Source organism: Telmatherina bonti (assembly GCF_933228915.1).
Source record: "Telmatherina bonti genome assembly, chromosome: 22".
Classification (NCBI taxonomy): domain Eukaryota; kingdom Metazoa; phylum Chordata; class Actinopteri; order Atheriniformes; family Telmatherinidae; genus Telmatherina; species Telmatherina bonti.
The window spans coordinates 21,911,174-21,928,003 of NC_136631.1; the positions used below are offsets into that span (position 1 = coordinate 21,911,174).

The window sequence follows — 16,830 nt, forward strand, 5'->3', positions numbered from 1 at the left end:
ACCATTGGTGGTGGTCTTCTCCAAAACTGCAGCCATCTATCTTGTGACTCCTTTTCCCCCAATCTACTCATACTATTTATTAGTGTCTTGCAAAGTTGTGCAGAATGAGAAGATGTTAGTTTAGCAGCTAAACAATTCTTCCTTTTAAGAAAATCTGTTAAAACTTAGTATTTTCACATGGTTTTACTGATTAATTGCTGCTGATTTTAGAGATGAACAAAGGATTTAATGCTTTATTTTTTATTTGGAGATTTTTTTCTTTTTATTGTAGCATTTTCAACGAATAAAGTAATTTTTAACACATTTTAACAATGTATGCAAAAATAAATTCATATATCCATATGAGAGCTTTATCCTTGATGGGTATGTAGTCATTAAATAAATTTAGCCTAAATTTGTTGTTGCACATGTATTCAGTGAAGATGTATACACAATAAAGCTTTGAGACTGGATATTGTGTCCGTCAGTGGCTCTGAACTTCTCCTCCCTGCTGCTGGTGGTGCCAAACAAAGTGCAGTGGTGCTGCATGTACGACAGGTACATCTCAGAAAATTAGAATATTATGAAAAAGTTCAATATTTTTTGGTCATTCATTTCAGAATGTGAAACCTATATATTTTATAAATTCATTACACAGAATGAAAAATTTTGAAATATTCAATCCTTGAAATGTTAATAGTGTCTTTTCGATGATGAAAACCCAAAATGCAGTGTCTCAGAAAATTAGAATATTGTGAAAAACTTCAATCTTAGAAAGTCATGGTGTCACACCCTAATCAACTAATTAACTTAAAATACCTACAAACCTTTAAATGGTCTCTCAGTCTGGGTCAGATGACTACACTATCATGGGGAAGACTGCTGACTTGACAGATGTCCAGAAGACGATCATTGACCCTCCACAAGGAGGGAAAGTCATAAAGGTCATTTCTAAAGAAGCTGGTTGTTCAGAGTGCTGGATCCAAGCATATTAATGGAAAGTTGAGTGGAAGGAAAAGCTGTACCAGCAAAAGGCAGAACTGCACCCTTGAGAGGATTGTCAAGCAACATCTATTCAAGAATTTGGGGAGCTTCACAAGGAGTGGACTGAAGCTGGACTCAGCGCATCAAGAGCTGCTACGCACAGACTAATCCTAGACATGGACTACAAATGTCACATTCCTCGTGTCAAGCCACTCCTGAACCAGAGACAATGAGAAGCATCTCACCTGGGCTAAGGAGAAAAAGGACTGGACTGTTTCTCAGATGAAAGCAAATTCTGCATTTCATTTGGAAATCAAGGTCCCAGAGTCTGGAGGAAGAGTGAAGAGGCACAGAATCCATGTTGCTGGAAGTCCAGTGTGAAGTTTCCACAGTCAATGATGATTTGGGAGTAATGTCATCTGCTGGTGTTGGTCCACTGTGTTTTCTGAAGTGCACAGTCAACACAGCCATCCACTGGTATTAAACTGGTATTTAAAAGCAATTAAAGCTGCCAATGGTGTATGATTTACAAAGACATGACAACGCAATTTTTTTTAAAGAATCGATCTAAACACATAATTAGACTATTAGATAATGGCAAACCCAGATAGTTAATGAGGCAATCACAGCAGCTGCGTCCCTGTTATAATGGTAGTGACATATAACTGTTCCCTTTCATTTTTTTCTTCAACACAATTTTAAAAAAAATCTATTTTCCGTGACTTACAAAAGCAAGAAACTGCTTTGTTTTACTTATACAATTAGAAATAATTCATAATCACCAGTGGGAGTCTCAGCAGGGATACATTTATTGGCAGAATGACCTCCTGTACCGTTCTATGTTGTAGCAGGCCTGAAGAAACCTCTGGCTGAACACTGTTCCTTTACTTGTCCAGCATGTTAAGCATAAAACAAGTTTGCCACATTCTTCTCTGGAAAATCAGGAGTTGCAGTTTAGTCCCGACATGGAGTCAGTTCTGGATGTGCTCAGTTTATAAGTTTCTGGTTCTGATACTGCTGCCTCATCAGATGACTGTCTGCACTTTTTGGAACATCTTGGTGCAAACAATGGAGGATCTGAGCTTCTTTAAGCAGATGAGTCTCTTGGTCCTTTTTTTTGCAGATGACTTCTGTGTTGCTCTCAAAGTCTAATCTGTTGTCCAGTTGAACTCTGTGTATGTATTCTTCGAGAAGCTTAGATCTGTATCTTCCTAAAATTAAGGTCACAATATCTTTATCGCAGGCAGCCCAAATATGGCAAAATTTTTCAGTTCTCTTAGCTGTCCTAAATCCACAGACTCCAAAACTGGTCTAAGCTGGTAGTAGTTATTGAATAGAACTGACCTATTCAAAGAAATGTCAGATCATATGTTTAAGCACATATCCCCAGTCACCTGTGTCATTTAAGATTATATTTTTGGCTATCTCTTTCTTTTCTTTTCTTTTTTAAAAATGTCTGATATTTTAAATTAACTAGGAATTTTCTAAAATACAGTTTGTTACATGCATGCAAGTGTGTTCACTGTATGAACTTTGGAGTTACCTGCATTGCTTCACTGCTTCGCGTGATCGAGTATTTTGCATAAATGCGCGTCCCCGTATCCGCGCTCCCGTGCCAGAAAGAAACACGTGGCCCTCTCCGACCAATCATTTATTTGTAACGGCTGTCCTATGCGCGTACCCGTCGGCGGGGGAGAAGAGAGGACAGAAGGCGGCAGAAAGGCAGATAAAGCCCTATAACACACTATTAAGAAAGTGCTAACACAAAATACCGCTAAAATGTCAGAGGAAAAGCCAAAGGTAAGATGTTTAGACCTAAAGTGTTCTTATTTACAATGATAACTGGGTCCAGCTTCTGCAAAAACGTTCCTTAGATGTGCAATGTAAAATGGCCTGGTTTGCACGTTTCTCTTGTTCGGCGCAGTGTTTGTTTCGTAAATGAATGAGTTCCCGCAAACCTTTTACCTTTTAAATACGCTTAACGCCGCACAGCATTGATGATATTAAAGAAATATTTTACCTCCTAATTTAGCGTTTTGAATGTTGTTCGAAGATTTGCCCATTTAACTATGATTGTAATTTGCGGATTTTTTCCCTTTGTCGAAATGGGGCCACGCTACGTCCGCAACGCCGCAAATGCCGCAGTTGCAAAAGTGCGCAAATGGAGATGACGCACTCATTATTAAACGTACGTGGACGCACTTTTCACCATTAAATTATGCCGGTGCTATTTTGACCACATCACAACCAATCAAAGCTGATAGCAGCATTAGCCGGCAGCTAACTCCCCCGCGGTCCTGAAGGGCTGGCTTGCCATTCATTTAGCCCGGTGCTAACCTTGCTAACGTTAGCATCTGTGTCTGACCCGAGCCCCAAATGCCAGATAGTGTTACCGCGCCACCTACCCTTTTTATTTGTGTTATACTACTTAGTATCTACCTATTTTAATACATTTTTAATAATGGATTTTTAGTTGATCAGAAAAAAATGTATTAAATGTGTTCTAAAATTTAAGACAGTGAGTCTGTGGAAATTAAATAAACACACCCACGCAGTTTAAACGTCACAGTACGGGCACAGAACTGGATGGGTCAGGTTTGGGTTTGACCTCAAGCAATATATTGTTGGCAACTTGTATTTATTTTCCCAGTACAAGTTTGTTCTATTTGAAATGTGTATGGAATAATGGAGCTGATGTTTAACACGCTATAGTGATGTCTTTCCCTGTTTGAAATTACTTTATGTCACTAACAGAGTGTAGTATGTTTATGTAAATGTATATTTTATCCAGACGCAAAACAGTATCTGATTCCAGCATTAGATTGGAACTGTTGTGGCTGTTATTGTGACTGAAAACCTGGTGTTTTATTTAGTGTTAAACATGTTTGTCTCTGCAGGAAGGAGTTAAGACTGAGAACGATCACATCAACCTTAAGGTTGCGGGACAAGATGGGTCAGTGGTCCAGTTCAAAATCAAAAGGCACACGCCGCTTAGCAAACTAATGAAGGCATATTGTGAACGGCAGGTGAGTTTAACGCCGGATTGGCTGCTCCTTAAATTCCTACTATAGGAGGTGTCTCATTTTAAGTGTGCAAATGTCCTACTTGGCGTATGTGCATTTCAGCTTGCTGTTCTTCCAGTAAACGTTTGGATATGAGTTTATTTAAAACTGTCTTCATATACAGGGTCTCTCGATAAGGCAGATCAGGTTCAGGTTTGATGGTCAGCCCATTAATGAAACAGATACACCTGCACAGGTAAGACTGAAATTTTCTGTAAACCACATTACCATAGCCTGACATCAGGTTTGAAGCCTATTGCACGAGTCAAAGAATACGTCTCATTAGTTTTTTTAATAACTTCCTAGACATCATATATCATTCCTACATAATTTTGCCTATTTAATTGTTTATAATGACTCAGTGGATTAAATGATCTTATGTCTTTCTCAGCTGGAGATGGAAGATGAGGACACCATAGATGTTTTCCAGCAGCAGACAGGCGGGCGCTGCTAAGCCCTACCCATCTCACTGACAGCCACCTTCAGACCACGCCCTCAACCACCCTCACTGTCTCTCCCTCCCCATCACTCCTCTCAGATTATTATTATTATTATTATTATTATTATTTCTTCAGTTTAAAGATGTCCACCATGTTTTGTTTTTGCCAGGTATATAGGAGGGGCTCCTCAGCTGTTTATGTGCTGTCTGAGTCAGGACTGAACTTGTGTGTCAGTCTTTTTGCTGGCCATTCAGGGAAACCTTTTCCTTTTAGTGCTGCATTTGTAGTTGGACCAACAGCTCATCACCGCTCCTTGTGGTTTGATGCTGCTTCTGGTTCACTGTCCAGTGAAGGCCTAGTATCCAGTAGTCTGTCATGGTTTCCTCTATTAGGGTATGAAGCTCTGCAAGCTTGTGTCTGATGGGAAAGGAGTCACAGTTCATAGGCATGAAAGTATTTTAAAGTGGAAGCACTATCAGAACTTGATACACACCTACTTGCCATCTCACGTTGCTTTCTTTTTTTTTTTTTTTTTTTTTTTTTTTTTTTTTTTGGTCTGATTGAAGACTGTCCTGTGTTTTAATTCTCAGCATTTTAGATGCTTCTGCAATGATTTTTGTACTTTGCCTCTTGTTTTAAGAACTTAACGCCCACGGGACTTGTGAATTTATTTTCTTTCTTGTACAGAAGTATCAGAATGTGTGTTAGATTAAAAATTGTTGGGCTTGGACCAATAATCCAAAGAGAACATCGGCTTCATATTTGATGTACATCTCTAAGAGCTAACGGCGAGTTCAAAACTCTCATTTGAAGGTGAACTGCACCAGTGTTGTCCATGCCTCTTCCGCAGCTAATGATTCAAAAAAGATTGTGATTGTCAGTAAGGCAGAGGGCTACTTGCTTACACAGATATGCTTGTTTAGGGGACAAAATTATAACCTTGAGGTACATCCTTTGATCGACTGGGTGGGAGTTCTTTGTGTAGAATAGTTCGATGAGGCAGAGTACGTAACAGCCCCACTCTATTTCTTGATGAGTTAGGAAGTGAGTTGTCCCTAAAGTTGTTTCTCAGTGCTGTTTTGGGGTCAGCTGTCTTATCTCTGTTTTTCTGTGCATGTGGACTGGTGTTACATCTGGCACTAGATGAGCTCTGAAGGCGAGCAACTACGAGTTTGCGCAAGAATATCCAACAAAACCCGTATGTTGGTGTTAACACATCACACTTCTCACTCGTATTTCCACTGGTGGGATATTGTTTTGTGGTGTTTTGTTTGAAACGTGCTGCAGTGTTAAGTGGAGATATCTCAGATACAAGTGTCTTTGCACATTTACAATTCAGAGGGGGATGTGTGTATGTTGTTGCATATCAAGAGAGCAGGGAGGTCAGCCAGTACAGATTGGGAGATGTGTTCTGTGCCCACAGGGCCCTGTTCTTCATACGTAGGTCACCAAGATGGCTTTCTTTTACCCTTTAAGGCGTGACACAAACTTTGATTTTATTTTCAGTTCAGTCAGGGTGAAATGTCTGCTGCTCAAGCAGCTTATTCTTGAACTGAAAACCTGCAAAAATGCAAGCAAATTAAGGGGAGTTGGATTCTGATGGTTGTTTTTTAAATTTGTTAAATCGGTCAGAAGAGGGTGCACCTGTCTTTCGAGGCACCAGCTAATCTGTTGAGTGTGTTAACATGTTAAGAGTTAAGCAAGTTCACACTTAACCAAAAATTACAACGAAAGAAGTACAGCTGGAAATATGTTCCTCACTTTTTTTTTTTTTTTTTTTTTAAAGATAGGTGCACTCCTTTTCCCAACTTGTATATGAAACTGTTTTCATCCATGTTTTTCAGCTGTATTTTTGTATGCATTCTATATAATAGTTGAGTTAATGCCAGTATCCATACATTTTTTGGAATTAATATATATAAATATATACCTGCCTTCTGCCATTACAAATGCTCATTTTGTGGTTCACTTTGACCAATGGGACTCTTTGTTTGACACCCCTACTTTCATCCTTCCTCAGTCATCAACGGCCATCTGTCAAACATGTGTGGTACAGAGGTGTTGAATCTTTGTGCCACTGGCCTCTGCACGAACAAATCACAGGTAATGATTGTGATTTTAGCTTTCCTTACATAAAATAAGAGCACAGTTATCAATGCCGACAGCCTTCCACCTACATTGTAACAACTGAATTAGCTGGACAGCGGTGTTTTAGCATTCAGCTTAACGTCACTATAATGTATGAAGAACGGGTTCCAAGTCTCGTCATGTTATTTGTTTCTCTACTGATTTGTACATTATTTGTGGTCTTTTACTACTGTATACAATAAATATAGTTTGGTACTCAGATTTGCTGTTTGGTTCATTATGTTTGTGTACTTTTAAAAACAGGCTTATACAGTGTGTGTTCTGTGTATCATAACTTTAACCAATGCACTGGGTTGTGTGTGTGTGTGTGTGTGTGTATATATATATATATATATATATATATATATATATCCACAAGGTTTTTAGAATTAAAACACCCAAAGAGGCAGATTATGCACATTTTATACTAATAAATGTGGTAGAAAATTGGATCAGTTAAATTCAGACTTCTGCTGCCTGCTTGGTATATGCAGTCACATTCACTTGGTGTTTGGGTTGTTTTGAGATGCACTGTTTAGTTGCTGAGATTTATACACAAATACTCTGGGTGGTGGATGATGCACTGATATTAAATAACCATTAGATGGTGCCACTGGTACATATTTAACACTAGGAAAACAAATTGTGCTGCTTAATTTTTTAACATAAGTAGATATACAGTAAGCCAAGACATAATGTAAAAAGAAAAAAGTGTGTAGAGACAAATTAATGACTAACCTCATGGCGGTTAGCTTGTAAAAAGCACAATTAATTTATTGAATCAGGATGAAGCAGTGGTTTCACCCAGTATCTCTGGAGCAGTGAAAAGACAGTCAAACCAGGGATAAGGAAAAGCTTGCATGTGTGGACGATCTACAAAGATTTTTCTGCATCTAAAAAGGAATTTAACACCCACTCAGATCCATGTCTGGCAGGAAGAATGATTGATGAATGGATAAAGAAAATAGAAGACAGGGCTTATATCTAACACAGTGATCTATGTGCAGTCTGATCTTATTGTGGCTATGAAGATAGACGGAGTGTATTTGCCTTGTAAATATGCTGGCTGGTGAGTGGGAGGGTTCTCAAAGAGGACCTGGCACAAGCTGAAATCCGCTTTTGCACCTTGTATCAAACCAGTCTATACACTTTTAAAGATAATTCTATGGATGTTGGGTGGCTGTGCGTTTAAAACTGCTTAGGATTGCTTGGTGGATTTAAAACAAGTAATTGAGTCTGATTACAATTTAGGTTGACTATGAATTAAGATTTAAAGTAAGGGTTTTTTTTTTTTTTCACACAATTTTTAAGAAAACATTTCGGTTAGATAACACAGCAAGGTCCACATACTATGTTCTCAGGTAATATAAAGATAATCAGTCATCTCAAATCCATCCAGTCCACACTGGACCAAATTTCCCATGTCTTTTGTAGTTTGTTTTTTAGTTTTATTTTCAGTGTTGATAGCAAAAAAGAGACTTAGTGTTTGACTTTGATAGACATTTTCTACACAGTTGCAGACAGATATTATGTATCCCTTCCAATCTGCCAATCTCAGGGTTGTAAGCATGACCGTACACATACACGAAATGGAGCAGCCCCTCTGGCGTATCTGTGTCGTCTGATTTGTGGTTGAGGGAGGATGACTGACAGCCTGGTTAGTGATTTGCATGGCTCCGATGTTTAAAAGGAGCTGTAAGTGCAGGATTCTCCTCTCAGATGAGCAGATTTCTCTGAGCACAGATGAAGGACTTTCCACCTCTCATACTAATGGATACATGAATAGGGTAGGTAGGCAGAAAAAACCAACAACTTTTTAACAAAGATTCTGATTTTGTTTTATTTTGTTTTTTTATTGCCAAGTTTGTTGACTAGATGATTTTCTCTGGGAAATTTTTACTTGAATGAATATGAGAAAGCTTTGTTGTATATGTTTTCTCTTAGATCAAGAGAGCAATACATTGTGATAACAAAATATCTTCAACATGGAAAAAATCTTAGTTGCTGGAAACTGAAACAAACAGACTTCCCACGATGTCAACGCTGGTATTTGCACTTCTCCTACTGGCTTTATGGGTCTCCAACACAACCACCAACACGTGGAGACAATGTACAGGTATAAAACCGTTTAATTCATTTTTATCTATTCTGTCTTTAACTTTTTGCTCTATTGCGTCAGTTCAGCACAAGTGATGCACAGTTTATAGTTGTCTTGGGAATTGTTTATGGTTTCATCTAAAGCCTAGAAAGCCCTCCAGCTAAAATTCTTTAGGTTAATTCCAACTGTCTGCATCTGCTCAGTGGGAGTGCTTGTGTGTGTATGTGTGTACCATATTAACGTACATTAACATCCACAAGCAAGTACAGACATTGGATGCGGTTAGGAATCCATGACAATACTACGCACATCAGAGAGGGTGTAGTGGGGAATGTTTATGTGGCATTTCATTTACTTGGAGTATCTCTTTTCAATTGGTCTCATTTTCCAGACTATGATATATTAAAACAAGAAACCCACCAACATTTCATTAAACTCCACCACATCCTGGGGCTCTTTCTCACACACCTTAATGGAGTGGAGGGGACGTTTCAATGTATTTATTATGATTTATAGTTGTTTACAATTTTTGTAATTGTGTCCACATAAAACAAAGCAACATTGAAGCAGAAGTTATGATGGAAGATTATTTCAGATCACACAAATATAATGACAAAAATTTAAAATGCACAAAGATATTTTAGGAAAATGAAGTATGATCAGCTGAAATGTGTTACACATGCCACTAAACAATACGTGATGTGTTATAATTATTGATGCAAAAACCATTAAAATAGTTTCAGCACCAGTACAAACGAACGTTTTCATCTTTTCTGAGCCATTGTATGAAAGTTTTCCTATATTTGCATACATCTGCAAAAACCTGTAATGAAAGCTGTGAAATAACTGCAGTACATTGCTCGAAAGTGAGTAGTCATGAGAGGATATAGTACAGGGAAATATGAAGGCGCATGAAAGTCTGCAGTCAGATTACAGTAAAAATGCCTCAGAATTGTTCTTACTATACTTCCTCCTGCAGTGAGCAACTTTATTCCTCCAGTTGTTTAGCTTGATCACATTTGAGAAACTTTTGGGGCTTGAAATGATCTAATTCTTTGTTTATCGTTCCTTTCACCCCCTTTTATTTATTTTGAAACCTGTGGTTTGGTGGTTCCCAGCAACTGGTCTTTAGTGTGGAATGTACACTCATTTAGGCCTCTTTATATTCTTATTCACCTCAGATTTGGTTCCCCTGGATCTGCTATCTTTTGTTCTTGAGAAGGACACCTCCAAACTTGTGCCTGGGCTGCGTATGAAGCAGGCCGTTGGGGTGAGGGGTGTGAAGTTTCTGAGCCCTGATACTTCCATGAGCTTTCCCTCCTCACAGCTTCTGGTGAACTGTGACCTCTTCCCCAAAGAGTTTTCCATCGTTCTGACATTAAAAATCACTCGGATCCCACCCAAGGTGAGCATCTATCAAGAACAACTAGTTTGACCCAAGTAGAAACATCACTGAAATGATATACATTTTTATATTCAGTGTTGTTTTGGTTAAGTGTAAACTGTATGATAGAGGCAGCTTTTTGCCTTCCAAATGTTACAGAAGAAAAGTACGATAAAAGCTGCACTTATTTACAATATTTCACTAAATATACTTATTTTACTTTTCATCAGCGCTAAAAGTAGTAAATTTTAAAGTTGTTTCTCTTCGTCTTAGAGAAATGAATATGTCTTTTCATTGCTGGAACCAAACAAAGAAAAGAAAAGTGCAGCGGAGGAGAAGAAAGGCATTTTTGTAGGAAAAGAAGAGAAGAGTTTAGTTAAAGGAGAGCAGCAGAAGGGGAAGAAGCAAGTCAGAAGCAATGAGGAACCTGGACGGATCATCCTTGGGCTGAAGATGTCACGAAAACATCTGCACTTCCTTTTTAAAGCTGGCAGTGAGACTGTGGAGTCCTGGGTGTTTCGAGGCATCCAGTTAGATGATAACCAGTGGCACACTCTTGTTTTAGCTGTTGGCCACGATCGCATGAGGCTCACCGTGGACTGTGGCTCACCTCTAGAAAAGTGAGATGAACTTGACTTCTTCATTCTGTCCCCTGATCTCTTCTCTGTCCATCAAATCTTCTTTTTCCCTTGAGGCGTAGTATGTCTTTCACCATAATAAAACACTGCTGCTCCAAATGTACTTGCACCCTGCAGTCACGTCACAGTAGCTTGACAGTAGGTGATAGATGATTTTTAGTGGAAACTCCCCTCTGGCACGCAGAAGTGTGCAACGTGTGGAGCATTTACAGATTTAATGCAGTTCATGGTGCATGTTCTAGTGTTTTCGTTTTATAAACTGAACAGAGAAAACCCACTTTAATTGCAGAAAATTTAGCAAATTTGCAGAAGAAAAACTGTTTACCTCAGCTATTATAACTAATGATGTTTTATGGCAAACAGTGTTCCATCCAGGCCTTTCCCCTCAGACCTCAACTTTCAGGGATCCAGATTCCACATTGGCAGTCGGGGGAGATGGAAGGGCTTGTTTTCAGTAAGTTGCACTTGCATCTAAAACTGTGATAAAATTCAAAACAATTAGGCTGTCACCTCTAAACACTTGTTAATGAATGTCTCACGTGCTGCCCCATGTTCAGGGTCTGCTGCGACAGCTGGTTCTGGTGCCGGGCTCAGATGCCACACATCACATCTGCCCATCCTCTGACCCCCAATTAGCAACTTTGTCAGTGCCACCTCTGCTTTTAGATCTGCCTATCAGACCAAGAAAGGATGACAAACATATGACCTCCTATGGTAATTTGACCATAAGATTCACAAAGTATTTGATATAAATAAGCCATTACCTTGATTACTATTTTGTATTGTTAATGTAATCTATAAGAAACTGAGGAACGGGTGTCAGTGGGCTTGGAGAGGTTGTGCTCAGAGTTGCTAGAAGGCCAGCTGTGGTTTAATCCAGTCAAGAAGGGTCTCTACCTCTGTGATGGTTCAGAGTGGGTCACTGTGTTGGAGGGTAAGAAACAGAAAAACCACCCTAGTTTTTGTTTTGTTTTGTTTTTTAGTTTGTGTGCAAAGAGACGAAAATATTTTTTCATCCACACAGATCATAAAAGGTTGGACTATGTTTGGGAACACCAGGTCCTTACTACCAGCTCAGAGACTCATGATATAGAGGTAATCACACATCTTTGTGTGTGTTGTGTCCGCACTTCTATCATTCTGGGAGTTTTGTGACCAAGGAGGGTTGTGTTACCATGCAATTTTCTTCTTGTGGAACATTAAAAAAAACAAAAAAAAAAAACAAAACTATTTTTTTCACCCTTTCACACATCAAAAATAAGAAATTTGTTTTCATAACAATCCTATCTACACTGCTGAAAAGCCATATATATGCAGCGTTTCACAAGTTATTGAGAGAAAATCTCAAATGAACAGTTGGGAACTGATGCTTTACGCAAAACACTTCTGTTGTTGGTTACATTTCTTGTAAGTACTGTTATGTTGGTCTGCACTGTCGTCATTATTAATATTCTGTCACAATTTGGCTTTCTTGTCTTCTCCAGGTGTTCCAGGTACCTGGCATTGGACTGATGGCTGCTATGGCTCACCGGTCTCCATCCTCTGGTTCAGCCATATATCTATGGACCCATTCAGGTTTCCAGCTTTACCAGAATATAAGCACTTATGGGGCTCTGGCTTGGAGACATTTCAGCTTGGGCAAAAAGGTATAACAATATATTGTATAAGTCACTCATTTGTTATCAGAAGCTCAAGTATACCCACATTTCCCTTGTTTTATTGTTTTAATGCAGGTGTATCTTGTGGTGTCTAATTCTGGAGCCAGAGCAGATAAGCATTTGAATAAAGTCTCAGCAGCCGAATCTTCAGTGATCTACAAATGGAGCAAAAGAAAAAAGAATTTTGTGCGGTTTCAGACTCTGCAGACCCACTGTGCACAAGACTGGGAGGCATTCAACATCAATCAAAATGCCTATCTTGCTGTAGCCAATCACAGACAAGGTTAAATAACATACATATAGAAAATGTTTCCTTTTACCTACCAGTTTCAGGCATATCTAAAAAAAATCAGCAGTATCTCTCTTATTGGTTTATCTTTCAGGTAACAATAATCACACCATAAACAGTGTGATATACAAGTGGAACAGATCAACAAAATCTTTTGAGGTCCACCAGATGCTTCCAACTTCAGGCGCATATGACTGGGAGTTCTTCACAGTTGGCCCATACCATTTCCTGGTGGTTGCAAATGCTTTTGACGGAGTGACGACTTCTGTAAATTCTGTCATCTACGTGTGGGTTAATGAAAGCTTCCAGGTGTTCCAGACGATCAAGGTATGCGGTGAGAATACATTTGCATACAAAGAGTTTTAAATGGCCTTGAGAGTACCATATCCTGTATTCATTTCTTTATAAAGATGTACATTACACTGTACATTACTAATCTGAAGACTGTTTTAGCATAGATGGAAGTGAGATTTCCATACCATTCATCTTGTTCCCAGCTGGGCTTTGATTTCCTCTGATGAGATCGATATCTCTGAGATAAGAATGAAAAAGCATATTGTCTGTACAGGCATAACAAAAGGCATATAAAGATAAAAGTAAAAATAGATGGGAAGTTAGGAACTAGTGTGTTAATTCACTCGAGACAGGACCAAAAATAGACTGTGTGGTTTGGCATGATTTGCCTAAGCAATGGTAGCACTTTGTAACTGATAGCGAAAACCCTTTTTAACTTTTGCCACAATCGATGCGAGTGTGCTGACACATTGATAGCCACGTGAGAAAAAGCTGAGATGTGCGATTAAGGGAAAATCCACCAGCAGATGTAAGGATTCATAAGAACACCTTGGGGCCTCTTGGAAATAAATTACCTGAAATCATCATAGAAGAGTGAAACTGCGGGCTTTTGACACCTTTGGCCACATGAGCTGTGAGGTTCAGTTAAGCAATATCAGCTCTTTTAATCTGGAGAAGACAGGGTTAGTTCTTAGATATACCAGACTAACTTTTGGCAGTTCCTTAACCTTTTGTCTACAGTAGCAGTGTTCACACAACACATTTTGACATGATCCTCACACTCTCAAAAATAGAGGTACAAGATAAGGACATTTCTGTACCTATAGGTACATTTTAAAGAAATGTTCTCTCAAAAGTACAATACTGGTCTTTAAGAGACCAGAAGCACACCTTCAGAGTACGAAAAAGGGTTCAAAGTGACATAAAGTACAAATTTGTACCATTTCGACCATAAGGGTACCTGCAGCATTGAAAAATGTAATGTTAATGGCTGTAATGTTACAAACTAGAGCAGAGTTGAGTGATGACAGTAGTACTACTTAACAGTCATTTACTGCACCAGACAATGAAGGTCAGATGCTGCAAACTAAGTGTATGGCTGGTCAGTATTTTGATTTTTTGAAGATTATTTCTAGATTAAAGATAAGATAATATTGCTAAGTTGCATGGACCAGGCCTAATCCTGTGAAAACATAAAAAAACATGACTTGATAAGGTGAGGTTGAACTTGATAAGGTACAAAAATAGACCTGAACTGAAGGGTACCGAAATGTCTCTCAAAAGAGTACACCCCCAGCGACAAGCATTTGTACCTTTTTAGGTACAAGCTGGTACCTCTATTTTTGAGTGTGCACAAGTATGTTAAAAAAAAAAAGTAAAAGCAAACTCAGCAGAGTTAAATTTACCACCATTCCCCAGGAAAACACTCAAACAATTTAGAGTTGATTTTGAGTGAGTTTTTTCTTTTAGAGGAAAAGTTGTTTCAAAACAAATTATTTCCACTGATGCCTTTGTGGCAGATCTAAATAACTAAGCAACACATTAAGCTTCCATCCTTACTGAAACACTAAATATCAAAATGGTATCTCCATAAGAAGCTTCTGTCATGTTGATTATTAACCCTCTCTTTAAAACTATCTTCAAACCTTTCCTCTTGTCATTTTCATACAAATGTCAACTAAGCCTGCTTAGTACCAGACTAACTTTTGGCAGTTCCTTAACTTTTTGTGCCACAAGGCCTGACAGGTTGTTAACTGACCTATACCATGCACCTATGTGGAAGTGTTTTTATTTGTTGTGATTTTCAAACTTATATATCCAGATTTTACCATTGATCTGTTTTCTACTCTGCTTTCATGCTCACACTTATTAATATATCCACTCTACTAGTGGCATGCTATGACTTTCTACTTGATCTTTTGTTTTTTTTTCTTTTGGTCAATGCAGACGTTCTGTGCCACAGACTGGGAAATGTTCCAGATTGGCAAGAGAGTGTTTTTGGTTGTCGCTAATGGACACAGACTTCATGGCAATGGACTAAGTCAGTACACCATCAACTCAACCATCTACGAACTGGACATGAGCGCTCAGCTTTTTGTCCGATTCCAAGATATTGTCACCTACAGGTATGTGATCACCAGACACACAAACACAGACAAGGACCTATTTGTGTTTAAAGATTCTTACTGAAATTTAAGTATTGACCTGCCTTCCTCTTTCTCACCAGTGCGGTGGATTGGGAGTTCTTCAGCCTCGGGGAGGAACATTTTCTGGTTGTTGCTAACTCCTACAACGGAGAATCCTACTCTCTCAACAGCATTCTGTACAGGTATACTACTTTTCAGCAACTCACTTCCACATGTAAAATCTTTCATCAGTCCTTATTGCCATGTGGTGCCTGTCATGAAACCATCTTAGAGACTTAAAAATATCTTGCTCTGATATAGATGCAGTTTCTTATCAAATACCAGACAAGTTACAGCATTCAGTCCCTTTTCAGATGACTTGCATGTTGAAAATAGATTATTAGATGTAATGACATCCATTGTTTTTTTGTCCTATTGTTTTATTGAACAGCGTTGTAGTGAAGGTACTTAACAAATGAACTGACATTCTAAATAGTCCACTGATGCGATTCCTGTTTTGTGCTTGTTTGTAGGTGGCAAGGATATGAAGGATTTGTTCCCATTCACTGGCTCCCAACGATTGGGTGCAGTGACTGGGAGTTTTTCAGCTTTAAAGGAGAATCGTATCTTATGTACTCTAGTGCCAAAGCACATCTTTCTAAAGTTTTCAAGCTGAAAACCTACTAAGCTTGCTCACGTGGCTTTGTCTACTTGGTTTGCGTGTGATTCATCATGTTCATGCAAATATTTATCTTTTCTTGCACATAGAAAGTTGGTAAGATGACTCACCCTATATGTACACTACACAGTGCCTACGTAGTCATATGTTAACAGATGCAGTTCATTTTTACATAAACCTGACACGAAAATGTACAATTGAGCTTCTCTAAAATGATTATCTTTCTATAGGAGTGTTTACCATTAAAGCTGCATTTAATGGTTTATTAATTAACAAGCATGTGATGTTGCTGCCATTTGACTGGATGAAATATAAGAAAAGTGACAGTAAGTTATTAAAAATTTTATTAAACTATATTTGATAAGTCTATGGTTAAAATAGTTATTGTTGTTGTATTTTGATACTCACACTGGATTTAGTTGTTTGAAAAATATACCGTTGTTTTTTTGTTTTGTTTTGTTTTTTACACACAGCTGAACACCAAGCTACAAACACATAATTGCTTCTAATCTGGACAAACACTAACCACAATCATAGTGGGCTCTTTAAAAAAAAAAAAAAAAAAAAAAACTCTATGTCCCACAATGCCTGTAGAAAATCACAGAAAAGACTTGGCGGAAATGTAGTTTCTTCGAAGAAGTGACGATTGCTGAGAGTGGTAAAAGTTGCTTTAAACATTTTATTTAGTGACACGTCACGAAGTAACATTAAATTTTAGACATATCAGTGGTAGAGTAATAATATATATATATATATATGATTTCGTTTTAATTTTACACAACAACTGAGATACTACAAGTACCACAATGCATCACCGCATCTTCTCCCAGGAAGAAACATGGCTGCTTACTGTTCAGCGATGGTATTTTTATTTACGTTTCGTTTGTTTTATATTTTAAGGCAAAAACAAGAGGAACGAGCTCGCGTGCGAAGCCATTTCCAGTAAAAGTTTCATCCTACGAGTAGTTAGAGTTTCGACATAAGGTGCTGTTTTTCCGAGTCGCCGTGTCACCGACCGCTGGAGACTATCTGATTTATTTTATTTTCGCTGAGCTGTCAAGCCGCTCTTCGG

General features: G+C 38.4%; 2 protein-coding genes across 2 annotated transcripts; both read left to right on the top strand.

The window, feature by feature from the left end:
- Window positions 1-2,635: 2,635 nt before the first annotated feature.
- On the top strand, window positions 2,636-6,814 carry sumo3a (small ubiquitin like modifier 3a). Its single transcript, XM_079262446.1, has 4 exons — window positions 2,636-2,763; window positions 3,861-3,989; window positions 4,150-4,221; window positions 4,417-6,814. The coding sequence occupies exons 1-4, from the start codon at window positions 2,743-2,745 to the stop codon at window positions 4,477-4,479; spliced, it is 285 nt and encodes a 94-aa protein (XP_079118572.1). The 5' UTR covers window positions 2,636-2,742; the 3' UTR covers window positions 4,480-6,814.
- Window positions 6,815-8,626: 1,812 nt separating this feature from the next.
- Window positions 8,627-15,766, top strand: LOC306772437 (thrombospondin-type laminin G domain and EAR repeat-containing protein-like; the record flags this gene model as incomplete). Its single annotated transcript, XM_079261894.1, has 13 exons — window positions 8,627-8,708; window positions 9,872-10,095; window positions 10,348-10,694; window positions 11,076-11,166; window positions 11,270-11,426; window positions 11,515-11,646; window positions 11,737-11,807; window positions 12,197-12,358; window positions 12,446-12,653; window positions 12,754-12,986; window positions 14,901-15,079; window positions 15,181-15,282; window positions 15,613-15,766. The coding sequence occupies 13 exons, from the start codon at window positions 8,627-8,629 to the stop codon at window positions 15,764-15,766; spliced, it is 2,142 nt and encodes a 713-aa protein (XP_079118020.1).
- Window positions 15,767-16,830: the final 1,064 nt, after the last annotated feature.

Bases quoted from the DNA above. Each gene is read 5' to 3' on its own strand.
- sumo3a (XM_079262446.1), top strand. From the start codon at position 2,743: ATGTCAGAGGAAAAGCCAAAG. The intron at 2,764-3,860 runs GTAAGATGTTTA...TTGTCTCTGCAG, and splicing joins TGTCAGAGGAAAAGCCAAAG to GAAGGAGTTAAGACTGAGAA. The intron at 4,222-4,416 runs GTAAGACTGAAA...TGTCTTTCTCAG, and splicing joins AAACAGATACACCTGCACAG to CTGGAGATGGAAGATGAGGA.